The 20551-nt window shown below is 39.9% G+C and overlaps 2 protein-coding genes across 2 annotated transcripts; both read right to left on the bottom strand.

The window, feature by feature from the left end:
- Nucleotides 1–14769: 14769 nt before the first annotated feature.
- LOC125380888 lies at nucleotides 14770–15717 on the bottom strand. The gene has a single exon (XM_048396647.1). It carries the CDS (start codon nucleotides 15715–15717, stop codon nucleotides 14770–14772), a length of 948 nt encoding a protein of 315 aa, XP_048252604.1.
- Nucleotides 15718–15946: 229 nt separating this feature from the next.
- Nucleotides 15947–17476, bottom strand: LOC125380889. The gene has a single exon (XM_048396648.1). It carries the CDS (start codon nucleotides 17474–17476, stop codon nucleotides 15947–15949), a length of 1530 nt encoding a protein of 509 aa, XP_048252605.1.
- Nucleotides 17477–20551: the final 3075 nt, after the last annotated feature.

The raw sequence follows: 20551 nt of genomic DNA on the forward strand, positions 1-20551 counted from the left end.
ACTCTCTCCGTAGTATAGAGAGCTCCGCGAACGGGATATCGCTGTGATGAGCTTGACACCCTCGCAACCCAAGAGCAGATAATTCCGACTCGTCGAAGCACCATAAAATCCCAATTTGTGTTCAAATGGTCTGACTTTGGAACAAATCCCGTCTTGAAGATGTGTATAGTTACATTTTTAAGTATTGAAATTACATTTTGGAATGGTGATGATGTCGTCATTTCAATGCTCACGGGCACTGCTCAAGAACTAAAAATAAAAAACGATATCGCGTGTCGAGATCTTCACCTAGACTAACGCTTTATCTCTGAATGTACAGATGTGAGATTCAGCGAGGAATATCTAGACTTGCTTCATTTAGGGTTCTTGCATTATAGAAAGGGCTGGGTGGAAGGGAATATAATATGGTTCGGGGATAATCTGCCATATAGACCCTGAAACGAATATATCCAATACAGCAAGTACAGTCAAGTCCTGTAATGATATAATATTTGGCAAGTCTAGATTACTGCAGTATCAGGGTATCTGAAGGGGAAGAACGTCTCTGGGCTCCTTTTAATTATATTTTAGAACTATAAATTAACAACTGTTTTTTCTGTAATATATGTCCATTTCGGAGACTAGATGTTAGTCTAGTTCAGGGACTGTGAGACTAATCTACACCATATTTGGTCACGTAATGAGTGGGATCATCACATGCTCATCACGTGACGCTATATGCATCCATCTGTCGTCTGCTACTATTTCAAGGATACTTCCGACAAGAATGGGCAAATGGGCCGATCTATCGAAGTCTGAAATGAAACTAATCGCATTCGACGTGGCTAACCAAGCTTAACATGTATAGTTATAATCTAGCTCTGTTTGAAGCTGGCCCAGAAAGGTTCTTGCAATGATTTGTGACGATGAATGAAATCTGGGTCCAAAAACACTCTGCAAGTACTTGATCACTGCACGTTTCTCCTGTGTGTCCACTTTCCTTTCCACTGCACTTTCCAGTACATATATACACGATATATCTCCCCTCTTCAGTATATATACATGATATATCTTGTCGAAACGATTTAAAAATATTACTGAAATATGAAGTAAACAATACCATAAAAATCAGATCTCCTATAGGATTCCTCCCTTCATGCTGTATAAACTCTGATATTAATTTAAATTGCATAAATACGTGCAATAACTCAATATTTAAAAAATGTTTACAGGTAGTTATTGAATGATTGGAGGATGTTACGGGATATTTACACCTTTCCCAAGAAAGTAGTCCGAATATATGTTAGTCCTGCTTGATGATTTGCAATTTGTTAAAGTGTAGTATGTGCGTCTCAGGTTTAGTTTGTTTAGGATCCTTATAATAATGTCAAGTCTGTGCCCTTCTGTCTCCGACGTTGCCATTCTGGACAGAGGTAAATGATCTAATTTCAGAATCTCAAGCAGGTTTCCCTTCTCAATATCCTACCATTGATCATATGTCTACGTTACAAGCTTTATGTTCAAAATATCCAAAGGGGAGATTGTATTGTGCATTCACTGATTTTAGAAAGCCTTACTTTATTGACAGGAAAAAATGTTATATTTTCTCTTACAAAAGTGATGCCATGGGAAAATGTACAATCTGTTAAAAAGTATGTTTCCATCTGTAAAAGCAGGTGTAAAGTTGATTTCTGTGAAATCTCTTTTTTAAACACCTCTAGTGGGGTAGGACAAGGTTGCGTTTTTAGCCCTTGGCTGTTTATATTCTTTATTACTGAACTTGTGAGAAATGTATGCTGCTTGTTATCGTGGTATATATGTTACCCAAAATATCGAAGATCTGATGTTACTATTATTTGCCGATGACATTGTCCATGTCACGTATACTGTTCGGGGCTTGCAGAGACAGTAATATGTTTTTAATACATGTACATACTGTTCGATTGTTTGTTAATCTTGATAATTTGATGTTATTGTATTTGACTGCTGTGACACCATTGCCTCTCCCTGGACCGATAGTCTGGAGGACCACAGGGCCGACCCTCTGTGCAAGACCAATTCCAGCCCACACCATGATGTTCGGACCACCCCACGAGCCTCTCGCAACAACACAAGCATCCGAATAACGTTCCTCTCTCTCTCTCTCTCTCTCTCTCTCTCTCTCTCTCTCTCTCTCTCTCTCTCGCTCTGCTGTTGAGATATAGTAACGGCTCTCGTCCGAGAAGAGGACTCTTCTCCGCTGGTGGTGGCGCCAATGCTGGTGCTGAAGACGGTCCCTGCGATGACGTGGCGTCAGAATGGGTCCTCAGTGTCGCTTGTGACAGTGATGGTGTCTGCTCGTCAATCGTCGACGCACGATGTCCGCACTAATGTGGAAGTGTACACGCAAAAATCACTTTCTTTCTAATTTTAAACAAAACGCAATTTTAGAATTAGTAAGTATAAGTGTTTGAAAATATACTCTCATTTTTCTCACAGTGAAAGCAGGAAGCTCACAATAAGTGTGAAAATGTCATGCCGTTATGAGGCCTTCGGTTTCCGAGCTGAACAGGCCTGAGATTAGATTATGACGTAATGAGGTGCCAATTTAACTGGGCCCCTGTCTTGTCACAATTCAAAAGATATTATTTATGCTGATACAACATGGCATCCGATATATTGCCTGATCCGAAGAAGTTCTCTTGACCCATCAAGAAATCGCAAAACCATACGCTTATAAACCAACAAAACTAGATCTAGGGAAACGATGAAAATCAAGCGGAAACAAGAGAAGACCCACATCACCTGATGTGTCACCCGACCCCGACTCGACATCTACACAATTAGGCCTACCAGTGACGACGTGGTAAGAACAACACTTTGAGGTGTCGTGCCGGGTTAGCGAAAATCCAATTTTCCCTAGTATCAGTAAAGCGAAAACCCAAGTTGGGGTATTTGTCCCACGAAAGCGAGAAATGAGTAATGGCTATAAAAACACCGGATTACCGTAGTTTAGATTAGCGCCCGTGCTGTTCAAACAGAGGAGAGGAGAGGAGAGGAGAGGAGAGGAGAGGCGAGGAGAGTCGTTTCTTAAGAATACATACAGTATGTATTTGATGGTATATATAAAGATTGCAACTTATTTATCTATGTTCAAAATGGCTAATGCACAAGTTCGAGTGACCATGGTTGATACCGTGCGAGGTGGTCAGCACTTGTTTTATGAGATTCAAGTGTCGTTGTAAGAAAACGGTCCGTGAGAAGAAGTATTGGATTTGCGTTGTTGCGGTGATCACTGAAAACGGCATTCTTCAAGCGGAATCACAAACTCAACAAACTTGCCAGGAAGAACCATCCGAACATTTATGAAGTTGTTACGCTATTTCAAAGAGAACAATTTAACGTAGAAGTCGCCATTCAACGAATGCGAGCCCACTGGTCAGCACCACCCAGAAACTAGAAGATACCGGCTGATTGACAACCGTCTTCAGGCTCTGAAAGACAATCTCGTCAACAACGTCATCGGCGGCGTTGAGTACACAGATCACGTTGGTGACCTGATCCACTTGGAGTGAATGACAAATTTATTATAGAATGTATTTATGTATTACCATATTTTAAGATATAAGTTATTGTTGTTTTTGTAGAAATTATAATGTACATCTATGAAATATTAAAGTATTAGAGTTATTAAATTTGTTAAATGTAAAGTACTTTTGTGCAACTATACTATACTTCAGCATCTAATAAATTACTACTGTAAATACGGTATACGCATTTCTGTGTTTTTCTTGTAATTTGAGAGTCCCGGTACAAAAGAGATGTTTGTCACGCCTGGTGACTCGCATGCTTTGATTGTCAGCTGGCCTATTCATCCTGTCCCACCCTGTTACGACCCTATCGGCACTGTCGTCAATTTGTCTATATTAGGTATAACTATTCCCACCACCTATAGGCTACAGATCAGTGCACTTGGCAATATCAAGAAAAAAACACGATCTGTCGTGTTTTTTGGCTGGACTAACGAGTCTATGCATAGATATGCTTTGAGTAACACGAAAACTCTGGTACGTTCCAGTACGTTTCTGTAACGACGATCGGCTGTGTCCGTCTTAGTTCGGCCATCTCCGGTTGAGTGGAAAGCCTTCAGGTGACTGGCAGCCAATTATAGAGATCACGTGGTGCATTTAAGGCTATAGTGAGTGAGTGAGTTAAAAGTTTAACGTTACATCGGCAATAATTCAGTCATGTTGTGTCGAAACAAAATATGACAATAACAATATATATTAAATTGTATAAAAGTCTGCCGACAAACATCTTCCCGAGTCAAGAGAGTTAACTGACTATAAAAGTCCAGTTTCCACCCTTGCCGAACTAGGCTGGGATTATGGAGTTACATTTTGGCTGGACTAACGAGTCTATGCATAGACCAATCATAATAGTGCACCGAAATCGAAATCCGGTTCGTAAACTGTCGTGCAGGTTTTGGTCGATTGCAGGATTTGCAAAACATGTGCAGCGCCAACTCGTTGTCAGCAGATATTTTGCAAATCTTTTCATGTTTTTAGTTAAGGTGCTCACGTGATTTAATGCATTTCGTGATATAAGACCCGTTTTACCACGATATAGATCTTGATTATCCTTCAGATCGTCCTGACTGGGTCCCACTATTTTGTGCGAAGCGAACGCAAGTAATACAATAGGTGGAATCTGATTGGTCGGTAGAAGAGGTTTAGAAGTGGCATGACTGGTAATAGCCACTAGTGGTGGTACGATCGAGCCCAGTAATTCCAGCCTAGTTCGGCAAGGGTGGGAACTGGACTTTTAAAGTCAGTTTACTCCCTTGCCTCGGGAAGATGGCCGACAAAGGGCAGTATAATAACTAGAATATCAGAGATTTCGTAAAACTACTTTGAGAACATGTAAAAATCGATAACTAACTAATAATTCAACAACACATTATAAAAACGGGCTATAGTTCGCCACCGACTGAAGGTAGATCACCATGTACAGTACTTTTGCTACCTGCTTGTACCCCAGCTGGATTTACACCATCCCTCCAGGTGTTGGCGATTATTAACACATTTAGCCTTATTGAAACAACATATATTCTACGGTTATAGGATATGGTAAGAATAAATCTACTTTGAATGACGTGGTCTTACATACCCTCTCCAGGGAACAATACTTTTACACTACTTCAACCCCCTTCGAGGATACAGCCACTAACAATCTCAGTTATCACATTTGTTCTGCCAATTATAAAAGCACTATATTATATACACAAAATATTAATCAAAATTTATGGAACAATTCAATTTCTTTTAAAAAACCAATGACTTAATGAGAACTGATATTAAAAAGATCCTTCATAGATATCACCTTGAAATACTTATCCCTTGTGATGGAAAAATCAACACAGTCAAGCAGGACATGCTTGACAGTGATTCTTTCGTCACAAGGGATGCAGAACGGAGGATCCTCACCTTTCAACAAATATTCATTTGTGTAACGAGAATGGCCAATATGACATCGTCTTAATACGACCTCTTCAAATCTGGACTGACAAGACAACCCAAGTAGGTATAACCGATATTTGCTTTTATTGCATGTAATTTATTTATATCCACTTGGGTGTCCCACTTCTTCTGCATTAGATGCCTGGGCCCCGTTCCTCAAAGCGATCTTAGCGCTACGATGATCGTAAGACTATGCTAAAGTATGGGACTTACGACCACCTTAGTGCTAAGATCGCTTTGAGGAACGGGGCCCCGATGTAACATCTAAAAACAGGTTTATAATCACTATAGGGTATAAGAAGTGGTGTCTCAGATTTGTTGAGTGCTGCTTTGGCAGCAGCATCTGCCATTGTGTTCCCAATAATACCAACATGGCTGGGTAACCAACAAAAAACGATGTCGCATTGGCCAGTAGCAAGAACATTTAATATTTCAATAATTTCAATTAAAAAGGGATGTTTAATATGGCCTTAGATTCGGTCGTAAAAGTGGAACAGTTATCTGGAAGTCTTGAAGATATAGTCCTGGATCCAATGATGGTGGCGCTGGCAACTGCGTCACCATCCTTAGATCCATCGGTAAATATAGATTTATAAGTATTATATTTGTTTCTTAACTGATTATACTGATTAACTGATTATAAATAAGTTGATTTGTTTCAGATTTCTTCAAGTTAGTTAATGTTAGATCTACTTCTGGCTTAACTAACTGCCATGGTGGAGAAGACAAAAGATGGGTTGGGGCTATATTTTCAAGTGTTATTTTAGTGGCAGAAATATGAGGGTTTTTTCTTATACCAAGGGGTGGAGTAAGAGATGATTTTGTATTATAGAGATCGGAATAGAGAGGATTAAAAACACAATCGAAAGCTGGATTGGAGTTATTAGACTGTTATTTAGAAATTTACTGTAAAGACAATTTAATGCGACGTTGCTTTAGTGTCATGTGCGTCTGCATACAGACTTTGAAAAGGAGAAGTTCTAAAAGCTCCAAGGCAAAGCCTTAGGCCTTGATGATGAATTGAATCTAGTTTTTTTTTAAATTGCTTTTACAAGCTCCACCATAGATGATGGAACCGTAGTCACGTTTAGAGCGGATAAGGGCTCTGTACAGTTGGAGGAGGGTTTTCTGACCCCCTCCCCATTTGGAATTTGAAACTACTTTTAATAAATCAAGAGCCTTCAGGCATTTAGTCTTTAAATAGTTAATGTGCGGTAGAAAGGTCAAGTGATGGTCAAAAATAATACCAAGAAACTTGACTTGCCTCCTTGACAACTTTGATGGGAGTTCCATCTAAAACTAAATCAGGGTCATTATGTGTCTTATATTTCCTACAAAAATGAATGCAGTTAGTTTTAGATTCGGAAAACCTAAAACCATTTTCAAGAGAAATTCAAGGCTATTAGTTGTGACTGACACGGAGAATCGGGGTTCGGCGTTTGGTTTTGAAAGAGTGTACACCTCTCAGGAGTTGACGTGGGACGCACGTGCAGGGCGGGCAACATGTGCTCTGTTACACGTGGTTGAATGTTGGAATGTATTGAATAGAATTTATAGTCTAAATTCTTGGTGAGTTTTGATGTTGTAGAAGAGTCTCCTATTTTCTTATAGTGATTAGTCTACAGTGCTCAGTGCTCACGTATGAAGGGAAACCCTCCTAGTTTTTCATGTGATGAAATGTCTGAATTTTGAATATATGGCTGATGAATCAAATTGTTTAAATGTTTTGAAGTCGTGTTCGCGTGCAGGCTGTCGCACTTTCACATTCGCGAATTAGTGTGGTTGATTTTTTTATGTAAAGTTCTGGTGAATAAATATTTTAGTTTAACCCTTGTTGTGCTATTTTTAAGTATGTTAATTGCCTATTGCTTACGTCCGATCATAGAATTTTGCATCTTGTGAATGTATGTGCATTTATGCCGTACAAAAGTTGATAAAAATGGAAACACTTCGAGGCTTGCAGGGGAGGTTTTACAATTCCATCAACAAGTGTTGATATATTTGCTATCAAAAGACACGAGGGTAAGATATTATTTATCATCCAACATCATTCTTCCAACCTTTTCAATTTGTAAACAGTAATAAGCTGTGTCTTATGTGTAAAAAGTACTGCTAACAGCTTCAGTAGCAGAGCCATTAGTGATGTCATTTGATTGTGACGTCATGGTAACCAAAATGAGATCGAGGAGACATATATCACCACCATCAAGCAACACCTTTGTAGTTAAACTAAAAACTGTTCCCATATGCTGCTATATGTTGTATGTCATTCACATCATATATATTTTTTTCTATTTCATGAGAGGGCACGGGTAGCCCAGTCGTCTAAGACGCCGCAATTCGTTGAGCAAAGTAGCGTTCCTTTTATTTTGCACGCCAGCGTTGCAGGACTCTTTGGTGAAACCCATGAGTATTGAGCTTACAAACCAAGAAACATAACCGGGTCCATTTCTGGCGTGCCTAATGGACGCAACTCTGCACAGCGATAGCGGCGCCTAAGATTTGTTTGTTTGTCTTTTGTTTAACTCCGCACTCAGCAACATTCCAGCTATATGACCCCGGTCTGTAAGTTATCGAGTCTGGACCAGACAATCCAGTGATTAATATCATGAGCATCGATCCACGCAATTGGGATCGATGACATGCATCAACCAAGTCAGCGAGTCTGACTACCCAATCCCGTTAGTCGCCTCTTACGACAAGCACAGTCGCCTTTACGGCAATTCACGGGTTGTACCCATGTGGGGAATCGAACCCGGGAATTCAGCGTGACGACCAAACATTTTAACCACCACATTGCTGCCCCTAATTATCCTCTGAACCATTGGATATAGCGATGAACCACAGCAATTTAGTCTCTTTAAAATTGGCTCACAATTATATACATTCTAAAGGACCGATCTTTAAAATTTCGTTGATGGGTATCTTTGCTCTTTTCGGCATAAATTGATAACATTTCAAACATGTTAGGGGTCATGTGGTTGCAAGTTCATTTCCTACCCTAGTCTTCATCGAACTAATATATTTTTACATAAAAGTATTCAACCACAGATTACATTTCACAAACTGTTGCAGGAATGAGGGATGGTTAAATAGACATAATCAAATTTAACAACAGTTCTTTCAATTATTTTCCATTACATAAAAAAACAAAACTCTCCATACTCTCCTTTGACCCTCAGCTAATACGTTTTTGCGCGTGTGGTACTTTATACATATTGTTCACAATATGTAAAAATATTGTAATAATACCACACTCTGTATTACATCTCCTTTATGTTATGATGAATACCGCTAAAAATTACCATTTATTATTACAAAATAATTTGCGTAATTTGGAACAAAATCCAAGCCATATTATGGAGAAGGGCGTCAAAATCAGCTCTACATGGTGTACCCATGTGGTGAACTGGTGTGACGAGTCAACGTTTTAACATCGCTGGACAAAACCCACCGCCAATGTCTTTGTCGGTTAAGATTATTTATATAAACAAATGACAAATCAGGTCAGAAGTGTTGTATATTTCATGCAGGTGTTCACCAGAATAGTCACGTGATGTCATGGTTACGAGTTAAGCCAATCAGGGAACACTTCCGGTGCACGAGTGTTTCCTGCGCGTAATCCAGACTCTCTTGATCGAAGCAGACGACGCTTACTTTATCGAATGCACCGGTGCATGTTAAATTAATTTCAAAAAGCTTTTTAGAATTCATTTAAAAACGAGATTACACTGGGCTTAGGCCCCTATTTCGCATGTTTATATTATCCACGCGCTACTTTGAACGCTGCGTTTAAAACTTTGGTCATGTGGATTATGAAGACTTTTCAGGAAGAAACATTTTTCAGCTTGATTTCATGCCCTGTCGTATGTTTTCACTCTGGAGAGGACGTTGAAGAAAACGACAAGGTAAGTGCAGCAATATGTAATTAAACAATCTGTTGGTTAAATCATAATTATGTAAACGAATAATTCCTGTGGCTCGAACGATGCTGTGATGTTATATTCGATACAAAACAGCACAAGGGCACCAGGCCCGTAAGAGAGTTTCTCTGTCACTGTTTGTGTGTGTGCTCGCGTGCGTGCGTGCGTGCGTATGGAGGGGGATAGTGGAGATTGTCCCATGTCGGCAAAAAATGAAGCATATTATTTAATGTAAGAATACAGCATGTACATACGTAAAACATATTAATTCTAAATTATGTTTATGTTCTTACACCTATGTCGTAGGTGTTTTCAACTTGACCAGTTACACAATTTTAATTATATTTCAACCGCAATTATAATTATATTTCAACGGCATTACGACGGGAAGACCAAGGATGGGTTTCACACATTTTGCCCAATTTGGGTATACTGGAACCGGATTTTCGTCAGAGGAGCTAACGTTTTAACACGTTTTAACACGTTTTCTCTATACAACACCAGTGATGTAAGCAAGAGAAAACCGTTTCGTTGCCGTCATAACGGCTTCCTCAACACAATTATGCAGTGTTAATATATTCGTTTTTTTAGATAAGGAATGAATGAGTGGACGAATGAGTATGACTTTTACGCCACCTATAGCAATATTCCACCAATATTCCAGCAATATCACGGCGGGGGACACCAGAAATGGGCTTCACACATTGTACCCATGTCGGGATTCGAACCCGCGCGTGCACACTATACACACACCGAATTATTTTTTTCAATTAATTTTCACAAGGAGAATTTTGCCCAACGCCTCCACACATTGGCCAACAACATATGCACACATATGCGAAATTACCTTTTTAACCATTCATTGCAGGTTTATCTTGTCCCGCTCTGCTATGAAAGGTGTAGTAACATAATGCCATGCTGTTTTCTTTGTGAAACCTGCAAACTGTTGGTTTAATATCAATAAAAGTATTAATTGCAATAAAACCGAGTTTAGCTCCGTCGATTCAGCAGTCTGAACTACGAGGGTATTTTTTTGGTCCGCTATAAGCAACCGCAAACTTAGTACCAGTGTCTAAAAAGGGAGGGGTGAGGTTGAGTGTCAATTGTTATCAACAAATCTTAACAAGGTGAGACTTTGCTAAACCCATGCACCCACTGACCGACATCTACATGCATACAAAGATTTTTAAAAAAACGAATATAGATTCAATATATATGGCAATTGGTTTGTTTGAAATTTTGTTTTGTCAAAGATTAATCTAAAATATTTGCTGTATATAATTAGGAAATTTGTAATTGTCGAGAATACTGTCGATGCATTAAATGGGCTGAAGAGTAAAGCTAGATTGTTTACATTTGTATAGAGCTCGAACAGAAGTTTGTTACTGATCGTGATATAAAGATCAGTTGTCAAGGTCATCGGTCGTTTTGCAGTTTGTACATTGATCACTGTGGTGTTTAGTTGCAGAGTTTAGATCTGCAATAGATCTCTGAATTTTTTAACTTATTTTGTCTAAATGAGTCGAGTAAGAAAAAAATGTGCCATTTAGTAATACTTTTAGTGTGAAGGGATTTATGTCCATATAGATTTTCAATTTGGAATATAAATGTTGAAATTTTGAAATTAGATGCTATTTTATATCAATGTGTTGATCCTCTTGCTAAGTTTAAGAGTTTTAGAGTTGGCGGGGGTAGATAATAGGTCAGATAATATAAGTAATGTGTTGAGGGAGGTTCCAGTTCTTGCCCTCAGGACTACCTTTAAGGATTACTTAAGAATGGACTTTCACTTTGTGTGAGTTCATTGAAGTATAAACCTTCATAGAAGGTGGTCCAAACTGAATGAACGTCGGGGCTCGACTGGCGCCAGCAATGGCGGCGGGTATGGTGGCTGCATGGAGTATGCTCCCGTGTTGTTTCAGCTGAACAATTAACTTGCCTTTACATGTGTTTGTGACGGGTGCCATCGTTGGTGCAGGATACGCTCACCTTTTCACGAACAACTGGTATCATCACTATTCTCGAGGGATTCATAAACACATGCTCATGACATAGTCGGAATCGTACAATCGACTCTACTTTTAGCAGAGATTTCCTTTTGAATGTGGTAAGGGTATTGTCGCTTTTATTTATTTGAAAAAGAATGGGGGCGGGACCTTGTTGGATTGTGGTAGGGTCGGAGGCTTTAGATGGAGACTTTAGTGGTGGAGGTTAAAAGCTGTTGGTGAGTCGGACGTTGTGATGATGTTGTCACTGTCGCTGATAGTACTTGCGATGGCCGATTATATCATGAAATAATGTGAATGAATGAATCATAATGAGTGCGCCTTTTAATATTTTGGCCCCATCTCAGATGCGTGAAACCCTATCATGATCAGTTCGTCTCGTATGTTTTAGCTTTAACGACTTAGTCTTGTAATGTATTAGTTCCATTTAAGACGCGCCACTTCCTATCAAAATGAGTTATACTTTTAATGTTTTAGCTCAAGTTGAGATCCATTTAGATCTCTTATACGATGCAAATACATACATTGTCGTTTTCAATTTTATGGCTATTGAAATGTCTTTTAATGTGTCACGATCAGTTGGAGCGTCCCATTTTTGTTATTAAGAGTGTATCTTTTTTAGCTCGGGCTAAGACGCATTACTTCTATAAAAAGCTAGATTTTTTGCGGAGCGATCGTAGCCCTAATATTATCGTAAAGTTAACGTAAGGAAATCCTAGGCTATCGTAGCCTATTTTCGAAACTATCGTTTTTGTTTGTGTTTTTTTTAACGCCGCACTCAGCAATATGAAACTATCAGTGGCCCTAAGTTATCGTAAGATCTAAGATAGCCCCATACATGTCGTAAGTTTATGTTATCTTCATCCAAGATGGGGGCATACTTTGCCATAGATATTTTTCAAACAAATAATCGAAGATATCACGATAGAAATGTTCTTAATCGCGACAGCGAACCACATAACTATGGAGTCGATAGCTTATAATATATTTCTATCCGAGTCCATGCTGAAGAAGTGTGAAACAACCAACCTTTTCGATAATTTGGGAAGGATTAAAACGGAAGGTGTCGGCAGGCACTGTAGTAATGACCGTGACCTTATCAGGGGCAGCTAATCTTACTGATTTAACAAGGAAATACATGTGATCAAATATGCGTATAGTATATTTGTATAAAGAGTATATTTAGTGTTTTTCCACCAGCAAAAGTAATTGTGTTTGGTTCCGTTTTCAAACCAACACCTAGGTTATCTACTGAAAGACAAATATTTGACAAGTGATTAAGTAATGTCTATTGAATAATTGTATTCTTTAAAAAGACGATTAACGAAATAGATGTATTCCATTGAATAAAGCAATTTATATTTTGAGAGCAAAAGTTAAGCACGTATTTTCTTATCGTATTTTCGAGAATGGCGATTTGAAAAAAAGAGTAAAACATGGGTACCCATGCTCATTTGGGTTTAAAAATGTTGCAAAGAAGTAAAATATTTTGAACATTGTCCAAAATTTACTTTCCAATATATTTTCGCAGAAAATGTTTATTGAATGAAAATTACTGATCAATATAAATTAGACGTTTTCACCATAATACTCTTTGAATTTAGCCTTCAGTTGACCGATTTTAAAATAATAATTGATGTTAGTCTTTCTAAGATTAAGGTGTACATTTACCCGTTTTATATTCACAAAATATAGATACTTGAGACCATTCAAACAATAATATCATTGTAAAGGATAGGGTCACCGGACAACTACTATTAATTGACCCCAGCAATGCTGTCAGACAAGCCAAGCGTCATCGAACTACGTTCTTGAATAGATTTTACACATTGACAGTGTAGACATTTCGCTCCTCGGCCAGATTTAAATCAAATCAGTTTATTAGCTCTATTTAATATAAAAGGATAGAAAAGGACTACATTATATGTATGTTTACGTTAACTTGTGGCGTGTTCCATGAGACAACATAACTTTACAATTCCTAAATTATCCCCGTTTGTGAACGAAAGTGTCACTTTCAAATTTTGATAAGAATTGTGGATCTAGATAGGTTTTAAAAAACTAACATCATCTAAATACAAATAGCTTGATATTGTATTTGAGTCGTTTGTTTATTCGTAAAATATAATCGATATGTAAATAACAAAAGAAACTTACATTGTCATTGTAACTCGCTCGTGGGTACGCTGCTTCCTAAGCAATTTTTGTCTTCAGTGTTTCCAGGTATAATGTCAGTGATCTCTCTATATGCTTGACTTTTGACACAAACACAAAAACAAGCAGTATTGTGAAACTGAACCAGCATACATCACGTAACATCAGACCTGAACACGCATCTTTATGCTGAACGCCTGCTATATTCGATCATAGGTCTCGTCATTGTCATTTAGAATAACGTCCCTTAATTACTTTCGTCCTTGACTTTTTACGCGATGTGTTTACATAAAGCTCTGCGCGCTCGCGAGAGGATCATTAGAAGGGAAAATAGTGGAGTATCTTTCTTGCACATTATTTCAATTCTATTAACTCTTATGTGGTAACACTACACTTAATGATTATAAAATTTATTGTGTTTGAAAAATGCCTTTGCATGGCACAGCGTTCGCTCGTCACGCGGAAGACCCTGGTTCAATTTTATTTCTGGTGTCCCCCGCCGTGAAATTGCTGGAATATTGCTAAAAGCGGCGTAAAACCGTACTCACTCACTCACTCATATAATGTAATTCAGCATATCAAAGTATCCTATGTACATCATGTGTTCATTTTCATGCATTCATACACACACCCGCATTCATCTTGACATAGTCACACTAAATTACAATCATTATATAATTATACACTCTGTGATTTATTTAATTCAATTTAACGCCCTTCACTTGAATACGCAAAAAACAGAACGATAACACCTGGCCTTGTTGTCAAACAAATTATTCCGCTTGTTATCGTCTTTGTTTTGTTTCTGAAGTGACGTCATATATATATATATATATATATATATATATATATATATATATATATATATATATATATATATATATTGAAAACACGGTGCTTGGATGCACGGGCGAGGGCTGGGCGGTTCTTGATGGATATAGGACGCCAAGACTGTTTTAGACACAAAAGACTGTATTTCTGTTGGTCAAGCACATGGTCAACACTCCTGGCTGGAGGCTGCCATTTTGGTACATATGGAAATTGAAAAATGGTAAAGGAAACGAAATCAAATATAACAAAAGTGGAATTAGACAACGAAACGAAATAACAGACATTTGGGCTCAAAAGGCTTTCTGACACGGCCGCCCCCAAATTTAGGCACTAAATTTGTCAATATCTGAAGAAAGTCTTTCCACACTGGAACTAGAGTCAATTATCGTCATCCGCACATTCCGGTAGTGGGATGAGTCTTGTGATTGGTCTGGTGTACTCCTTGTCTTTCACACTGACAGTGGCAGTGCGAACACATCCATCTGTTCCGGGGTAGGTTTTAGTGACTCTACCAACAGGCCACTGAGCTCTTAAGAGCTGTGGATCAACTATCATGACAACGTCATTCATCTTCAAGTTTTGTCTTTCTTTCTGCCATTTTGTGCGCAGCTGCATATCAGGAAGATAATATTTTACAAAGTGTACCAAAAAGTGGTCAGCCAGAACTTGACTGTGGTGCCATCTGCGTCTGCTTAATAGTTCATCAGCTGGATAGACAACTTGTGGAAGAGAAGCATCATGGCGGCCAATCAGCAGGATGTTTGGTGTAACTGGGTCCACATCTCTGACATCTGATGAAACGTAGGCTAACGGCTTAGAATTCAGAATCACTGCCACCTCCGCTAGAATGGTACGTAACACAGGTTCTTTCACTGTCTGATCTCCTAGTGCCACTCGGAGGCCATATTTCACAGATTTAATCTCTCTTTCCCAAACACCTCCGAAGTGTGGTGCATGAGGAACATTGAACACAAATCTGACCTTATGGCGAGCCAGTTGTGCAGCAAGGTCTGGTTCCATACTTGCAAGTGCCTCATGCAACTCTGTTTTAGCCCCTCGGAAATTGGAACCTTGGTCCGAGATGAGTTCGTAAGGTTTGCCTCTCAGTGAAGCGAAGCGGCGAAATGCCATGAGGAATGCATCCGAGTCCATGCTCCTGAGTATGTCTAAATGCACCGCACGGGTGGTCATACATTTAAATATCAAACCCCATCGTTTCTCTGAGCGATGTCCAACCTTCACATGCATTGGTCCGAAGCAATCATCTCCCGTTGAGAAGAATGGTGGTTTGAAAAGTTGCAGACGTGGTGGTGGCAAGTCAGACATTTTCTGTGTCCTCGGGTTTGAGCGCCATTTCTGACAGGTGGAACACTGACGCTGATGGCGTCGAATCGCTTCTCGTCCCCTCAATATCCAAAATCTGCGTCTTATCTCTGCGAGTATACGCTCCTGCCCATAGTGTAAGAGCTTCTCATCTTGATCCCGGATGATCAACTTTGTTATAACATGTTGTGGGTCAAGAAGAATTGAATGTTTGATGCCTGTATTTAGAGATTCAGCTCTCTGTAAGCGTCCTCCTACTCTGATCAGATTCTGATTCTGCATCATAGATAGGGTCAAGCTGGAGGAGCCGGCTGTCTGGAGGCAATCGTTTACCTGATTTTAGTGCTGTGAATTCTATCTGCACTAGTTGATAGAGATGGTTCTCTATTTGTTCAAACCGTTCAGCGGTCAGGGGTTGAGCATTTTCCGGGAAGGCCGCCCCATCAAAGGACTCTTTAACATCAGCCACATACACTTCCCAAGAAGTGTACTGTTCTGCATCTGGCAGCTGAGGTGTATTCACAAAAATTGTGCCACACATCACAGATTTCTTTATCTCTGTATTGTCAGAGTCTATTGTCACTGGGGTAACTGGCCAGCGATCAGGTGTCTGGTGCATGAAATCTGGCCCATCCTTCCACCGCGATTCCTTGCAGAGTTCTCTGAGCAGTTTACCTCGAGTAATGTCATCGGCAGGATTTCTCTGTGTGTCAACATATCGCCAGTTCTGTACATCTGTGAGATTCTGGATTTCTGATACTCGTGTTCCAACGAATACCTTGTATCTGCATGATTCTGACTTCAGCCAACCAAGTACAGTAGTAGAGTCACTCCACAATATCACTTTCTGGATTGGCAAAGTTAATTCCTTGCTCAACACATCAGCTAGCTGAGCACCGGTGAGAGCTGCACATAGTTCTAGGCGTGGCATAGACAGCTGTTTCTTTGGGGAAACCTTTGATCGCGCCATAAGGAAACTGACATAGATGTTTGCTTCTTCGTCTGTTGTGCGCAAGTATGCTACTGAACCATACACTCTGTCAGAAGCATCACAAAAGATGTGTAGTTGTCGGTCTGCACTTCCAGAGTCCACACAATGGGGTGTGTAACACCTTGGTAGAGTGACCATTGGGATTTCTTCTAGCTCCTTTTCCCAGGTCAGCCATCTTTCACAGATGTCCCCCTTTTCTATAGGGTCATTCCAGTTTCTCTTTGACTTCCATAAGTCTTGTACTATGATTTTGGCTCGTGCAAGGAATGGTGCCAAGTAGCCGATGGGATCATACTGACTAGCAAGAATCCTGTAGATCACTCTCATGGTAAGCTCTTCATACTCTATGGTTCTGTGTTTGTAGGTGAGCTCATCAGATTCACAGTTCCAACGCAAGCCTAGGGCTGGCTCAAGGGAGTCACCCTGGCCGAAGGTAAGCCAAAGTTCTGTATTTCCCGATCTAGCATCGGACGGAAGGTCTGCCACAACGGATGGAATATTGCTGGTCCACTGCCTAATGTTGAAGCCACCTTGTGCAAGCAAGTCTCTCATTTTCCGTACAAGTTCCTTGGCTTCTGTTGCTGTAGGTAGGCTATGCAAGCAATTGTCAACATAGAATGATTCTTCTACAGATTTGAGTACTTCTTCATTGCCAGCTTTGTGATCCGAGACATGTTTCCATAAAGCATAGCTGGCACAACATGGCGAGCAGGTGGTGCCGAATGGTAGGACTTGCCATTCGTACACATCTGGAGGGCGATCATGTTCCATGTTTCGCCAAATGAAATGCAGAAGAGGTTTGTCACGAGAAAGCAGTCTTACTTGATGGAACATGGCTTTTATGTCTCCTGATATAGCAACTGCATGTTGCCAGAACCGAAGAAAGACACCAAGCAGTGATGATCCGACTGTTGGCCCAGGCAGAAGGTGCTTGTTCAAGATTTGGCCGTTGTGCTCGAAGGAGCAGTTAAATACCAGGCGAAACTTCCCATTGTGTTCAACAATGTGGTGTGCAGGGATTCAACTGGATATGTGTACTCGGACATACACAAGTTATCTGCAGTGAAGGCACCCTTAATCTTGTACCTGATGTTTGGTTTGCTGATAGGAGATATTTGCAGGTCAACTGAGTGTCAATTACACCTAAATGGCTCCTTGTTGACAGCTGTAGTTGTGATGCACCACTTCATTTAATTAGTTGCTCTCTAATGTTTCATCTCTAGTTGTGACGCACCACTTCATATAATGAGTTGGTGTCAAATGTTTCAGTTCCATTTGTGATGCGCCACTTCATTTTATTTAGTTTCTTATGTTTCAGGTCTAGTAATGAAAACCACTTCATATTAGTTGGTCTTTAAAGTTTCAGGTCCAGTTGTGAGCACCACTTCATATAATGAGTTGGTCTCTCATGTTTCAGCTCGAGCTGTGATGCACCACTTCATATAATGAGTTGGTCTCTGATGTTTCAGTTCCATTTGTAATGCGTCATTTCATATTAGTTGGTCTCTTATGTTTTAGCTCCAGTTGTGACGCACCTTTACATATGACAAAATGAGTTGGTCTTTGGTGATGTAGCTGCGGTTATGACCAACCACCAGGAGTAGGGTCATATGGGAAAGACTTATGCCACTCAGGCAAAAAGTAAGGCATCTGGTTATTGTGTACTGCTGCCAGTCTATGTAACACTAGAGTCTCCGTGACACAGCACACAGCATATACTAGTAGACAGACCCCACCTATGCGCGTTACTGCAATTTCGAATTTCGGTTTTGTTGTTGTTGCGTGTCAGTAGTTTTGGTGTCAATATATTTGTAGTTATTGTCAGTGGCTGCAACATACTAAAACTGACGGGCATAAGAAACGAATCCACTGACGTTGCTTTTTTCTGAACAGGACCAAGACCTAGAAAGACACTTGTATTGTCAAAAGACACGAATTAATAACATCATTACAAGTTATGCCGTGAATGAGAACAAAACAATGAATGTGTCCACAGTTTGGAATGTTCTGGAGGTGATAAGTCTGGCCAAGGCACGTTGGTCACGTTGGCTTGCATTAAATCTCTTACAGGACTGTATGTGTCCTTGCGTTATCTTGCTAAAACAGGCTCCGGAGGTTCTGTTGCAAGAACGGCAATACAACAGGGCGGAGAACGCTGTCAAGTGTCCTTCCGAAATCACCAGATCTGTCCTGACTTGGTCACAGATGCCGCCCCAAATCACGGAGCCGCCACCTCAAAATCGTTCGACATTTTGAACGCAACGTCACGGTGGTTCTCCTCGGCGGTAAACACGAACTCTTCTATCTGCTTTGAAAAGTCTGCCGGGTCTGTGAACATGACTATTTGCCTGTTTCTGTTCTGCCAGTGTCGCAGTGTTCGAGCCCATCGATGTCTTCAACATCGGTGTTTCAGTGTCAGAATTACGCCTAGCAGTGGTCTTTTAGCTTCAAAATTATACCAACCGACTGACAGGATGACCAATGCCAGTCACCGATGATGATGTGAGAAACCAATTCCTCAGACTGAGGATGCATAAGTAGCGGTCTTCCCGTGTTGGGGTGACGGGAGGTGACTGTAACGGTAGCGACGTGGTCATTCGTGGCTTCTTGGCTTCTTGACGTTTCATATCAACGACTTTTCCTCTCTGCTGTAGCCTTAATCTAATTAAAACCTGTCGTCAAAGGACAGTTTAACTGATATAGCAACATATTACAGATGTGTATTATGATTAGAGTTATCCGCCCTTGACAGGCTTGAGCGTTTCAGACAGTCGGGGTGGGTCAATTTTCTAGAATGCTGAATGCTCCTATATAAGAGCGACAGTAGCTCGATTCGAGGCCTTTTCGACCTAACTTGTAATTAATCTAGCTGCCAAGTGTGGTTTGGCTACCCATGTGGAAACACCGATTTCCTGCCAGTTTCGACAATATTCTCGGGCACGAGATAGGATTTATTCAAGACAGTCAACAATGACAATGTTCTGAACATTGGTGAGGGCCTTTATAATTGTAAACCTAAAACTGTGTATTTAAATATAATTTTATGATTATTGATTAAACGTTTGTGATCATTACTGATTTCACAGGGATTTTTCTGTGCGAACCTATTTCTGGGTTAGCCTTTGAGTTACACATTGGAAATCCCATTGTAACACTATTAAACATACATTGAAATCGATACGGTGTGCATCGCACGGGATTGAGGTCAGACATGGTTATTGTGACTGGTTATTTTTATGGCCATGTGTCAAAACAACACACAGTGTTTAGCCATTGTTACAACGAGTAGGTAGTTTATTTTACACATGCTGTCGCAACGGGAAGCTAACAGTTCATTTGTTTAGCCCATCCATATATCGAACTGAGAAAGTACAAAAAGTAAATAACTACACTTACTTAAGGGCTAAATTAACAAAACAGACGTCTTCTAGATACAATGAAAACATTTGCTAAATGTGGGAAGGATCCACGTAAAGAGTAGAACTTTCAAACAGAATAATGAATGTTTGACATAATTATTATTAAAATGATTCACAATATCAACCACAAACTCAACACATTGATAGTGATATAACTCATCACAGCTATCCACGGTTGGTAAGTGTAAAACATGTACACAAAACAAACGAACGTGATAACTATAGCGTTTACATGTACACACTGTCCTTCAAGCATTGCTTTGTTAGCTCAGACAACTATAAAACCTAAATACACACTGGCTCCCAAGGCAAGCGACTTGTGCTGTAATAAATACCCTTACGTAATGCAATGGTGTCATATCCTAATAAATATGTATGAGCTGCGCAGTAAACAAGTACGGGTGTTGTTTTATAGCAGGCACACCTT

This window comes from Haliotis rufescens, unplaced genomic scaffold (assembly GCF_023055435.1).
Source record: "Haliotis rufescens isolate VD_foot unplaced genomic scaffold, xgHalRufe1.0.p SCAF_16, whole genome shotgun sequence".
In the NCBI taxonomy this organism is placed as follows: Eukaryota; Metazoa; Mollusca; class Gastropoda; order Lepetellida; family Haliotidae; genus Haliotis; species Haliotis rufescens.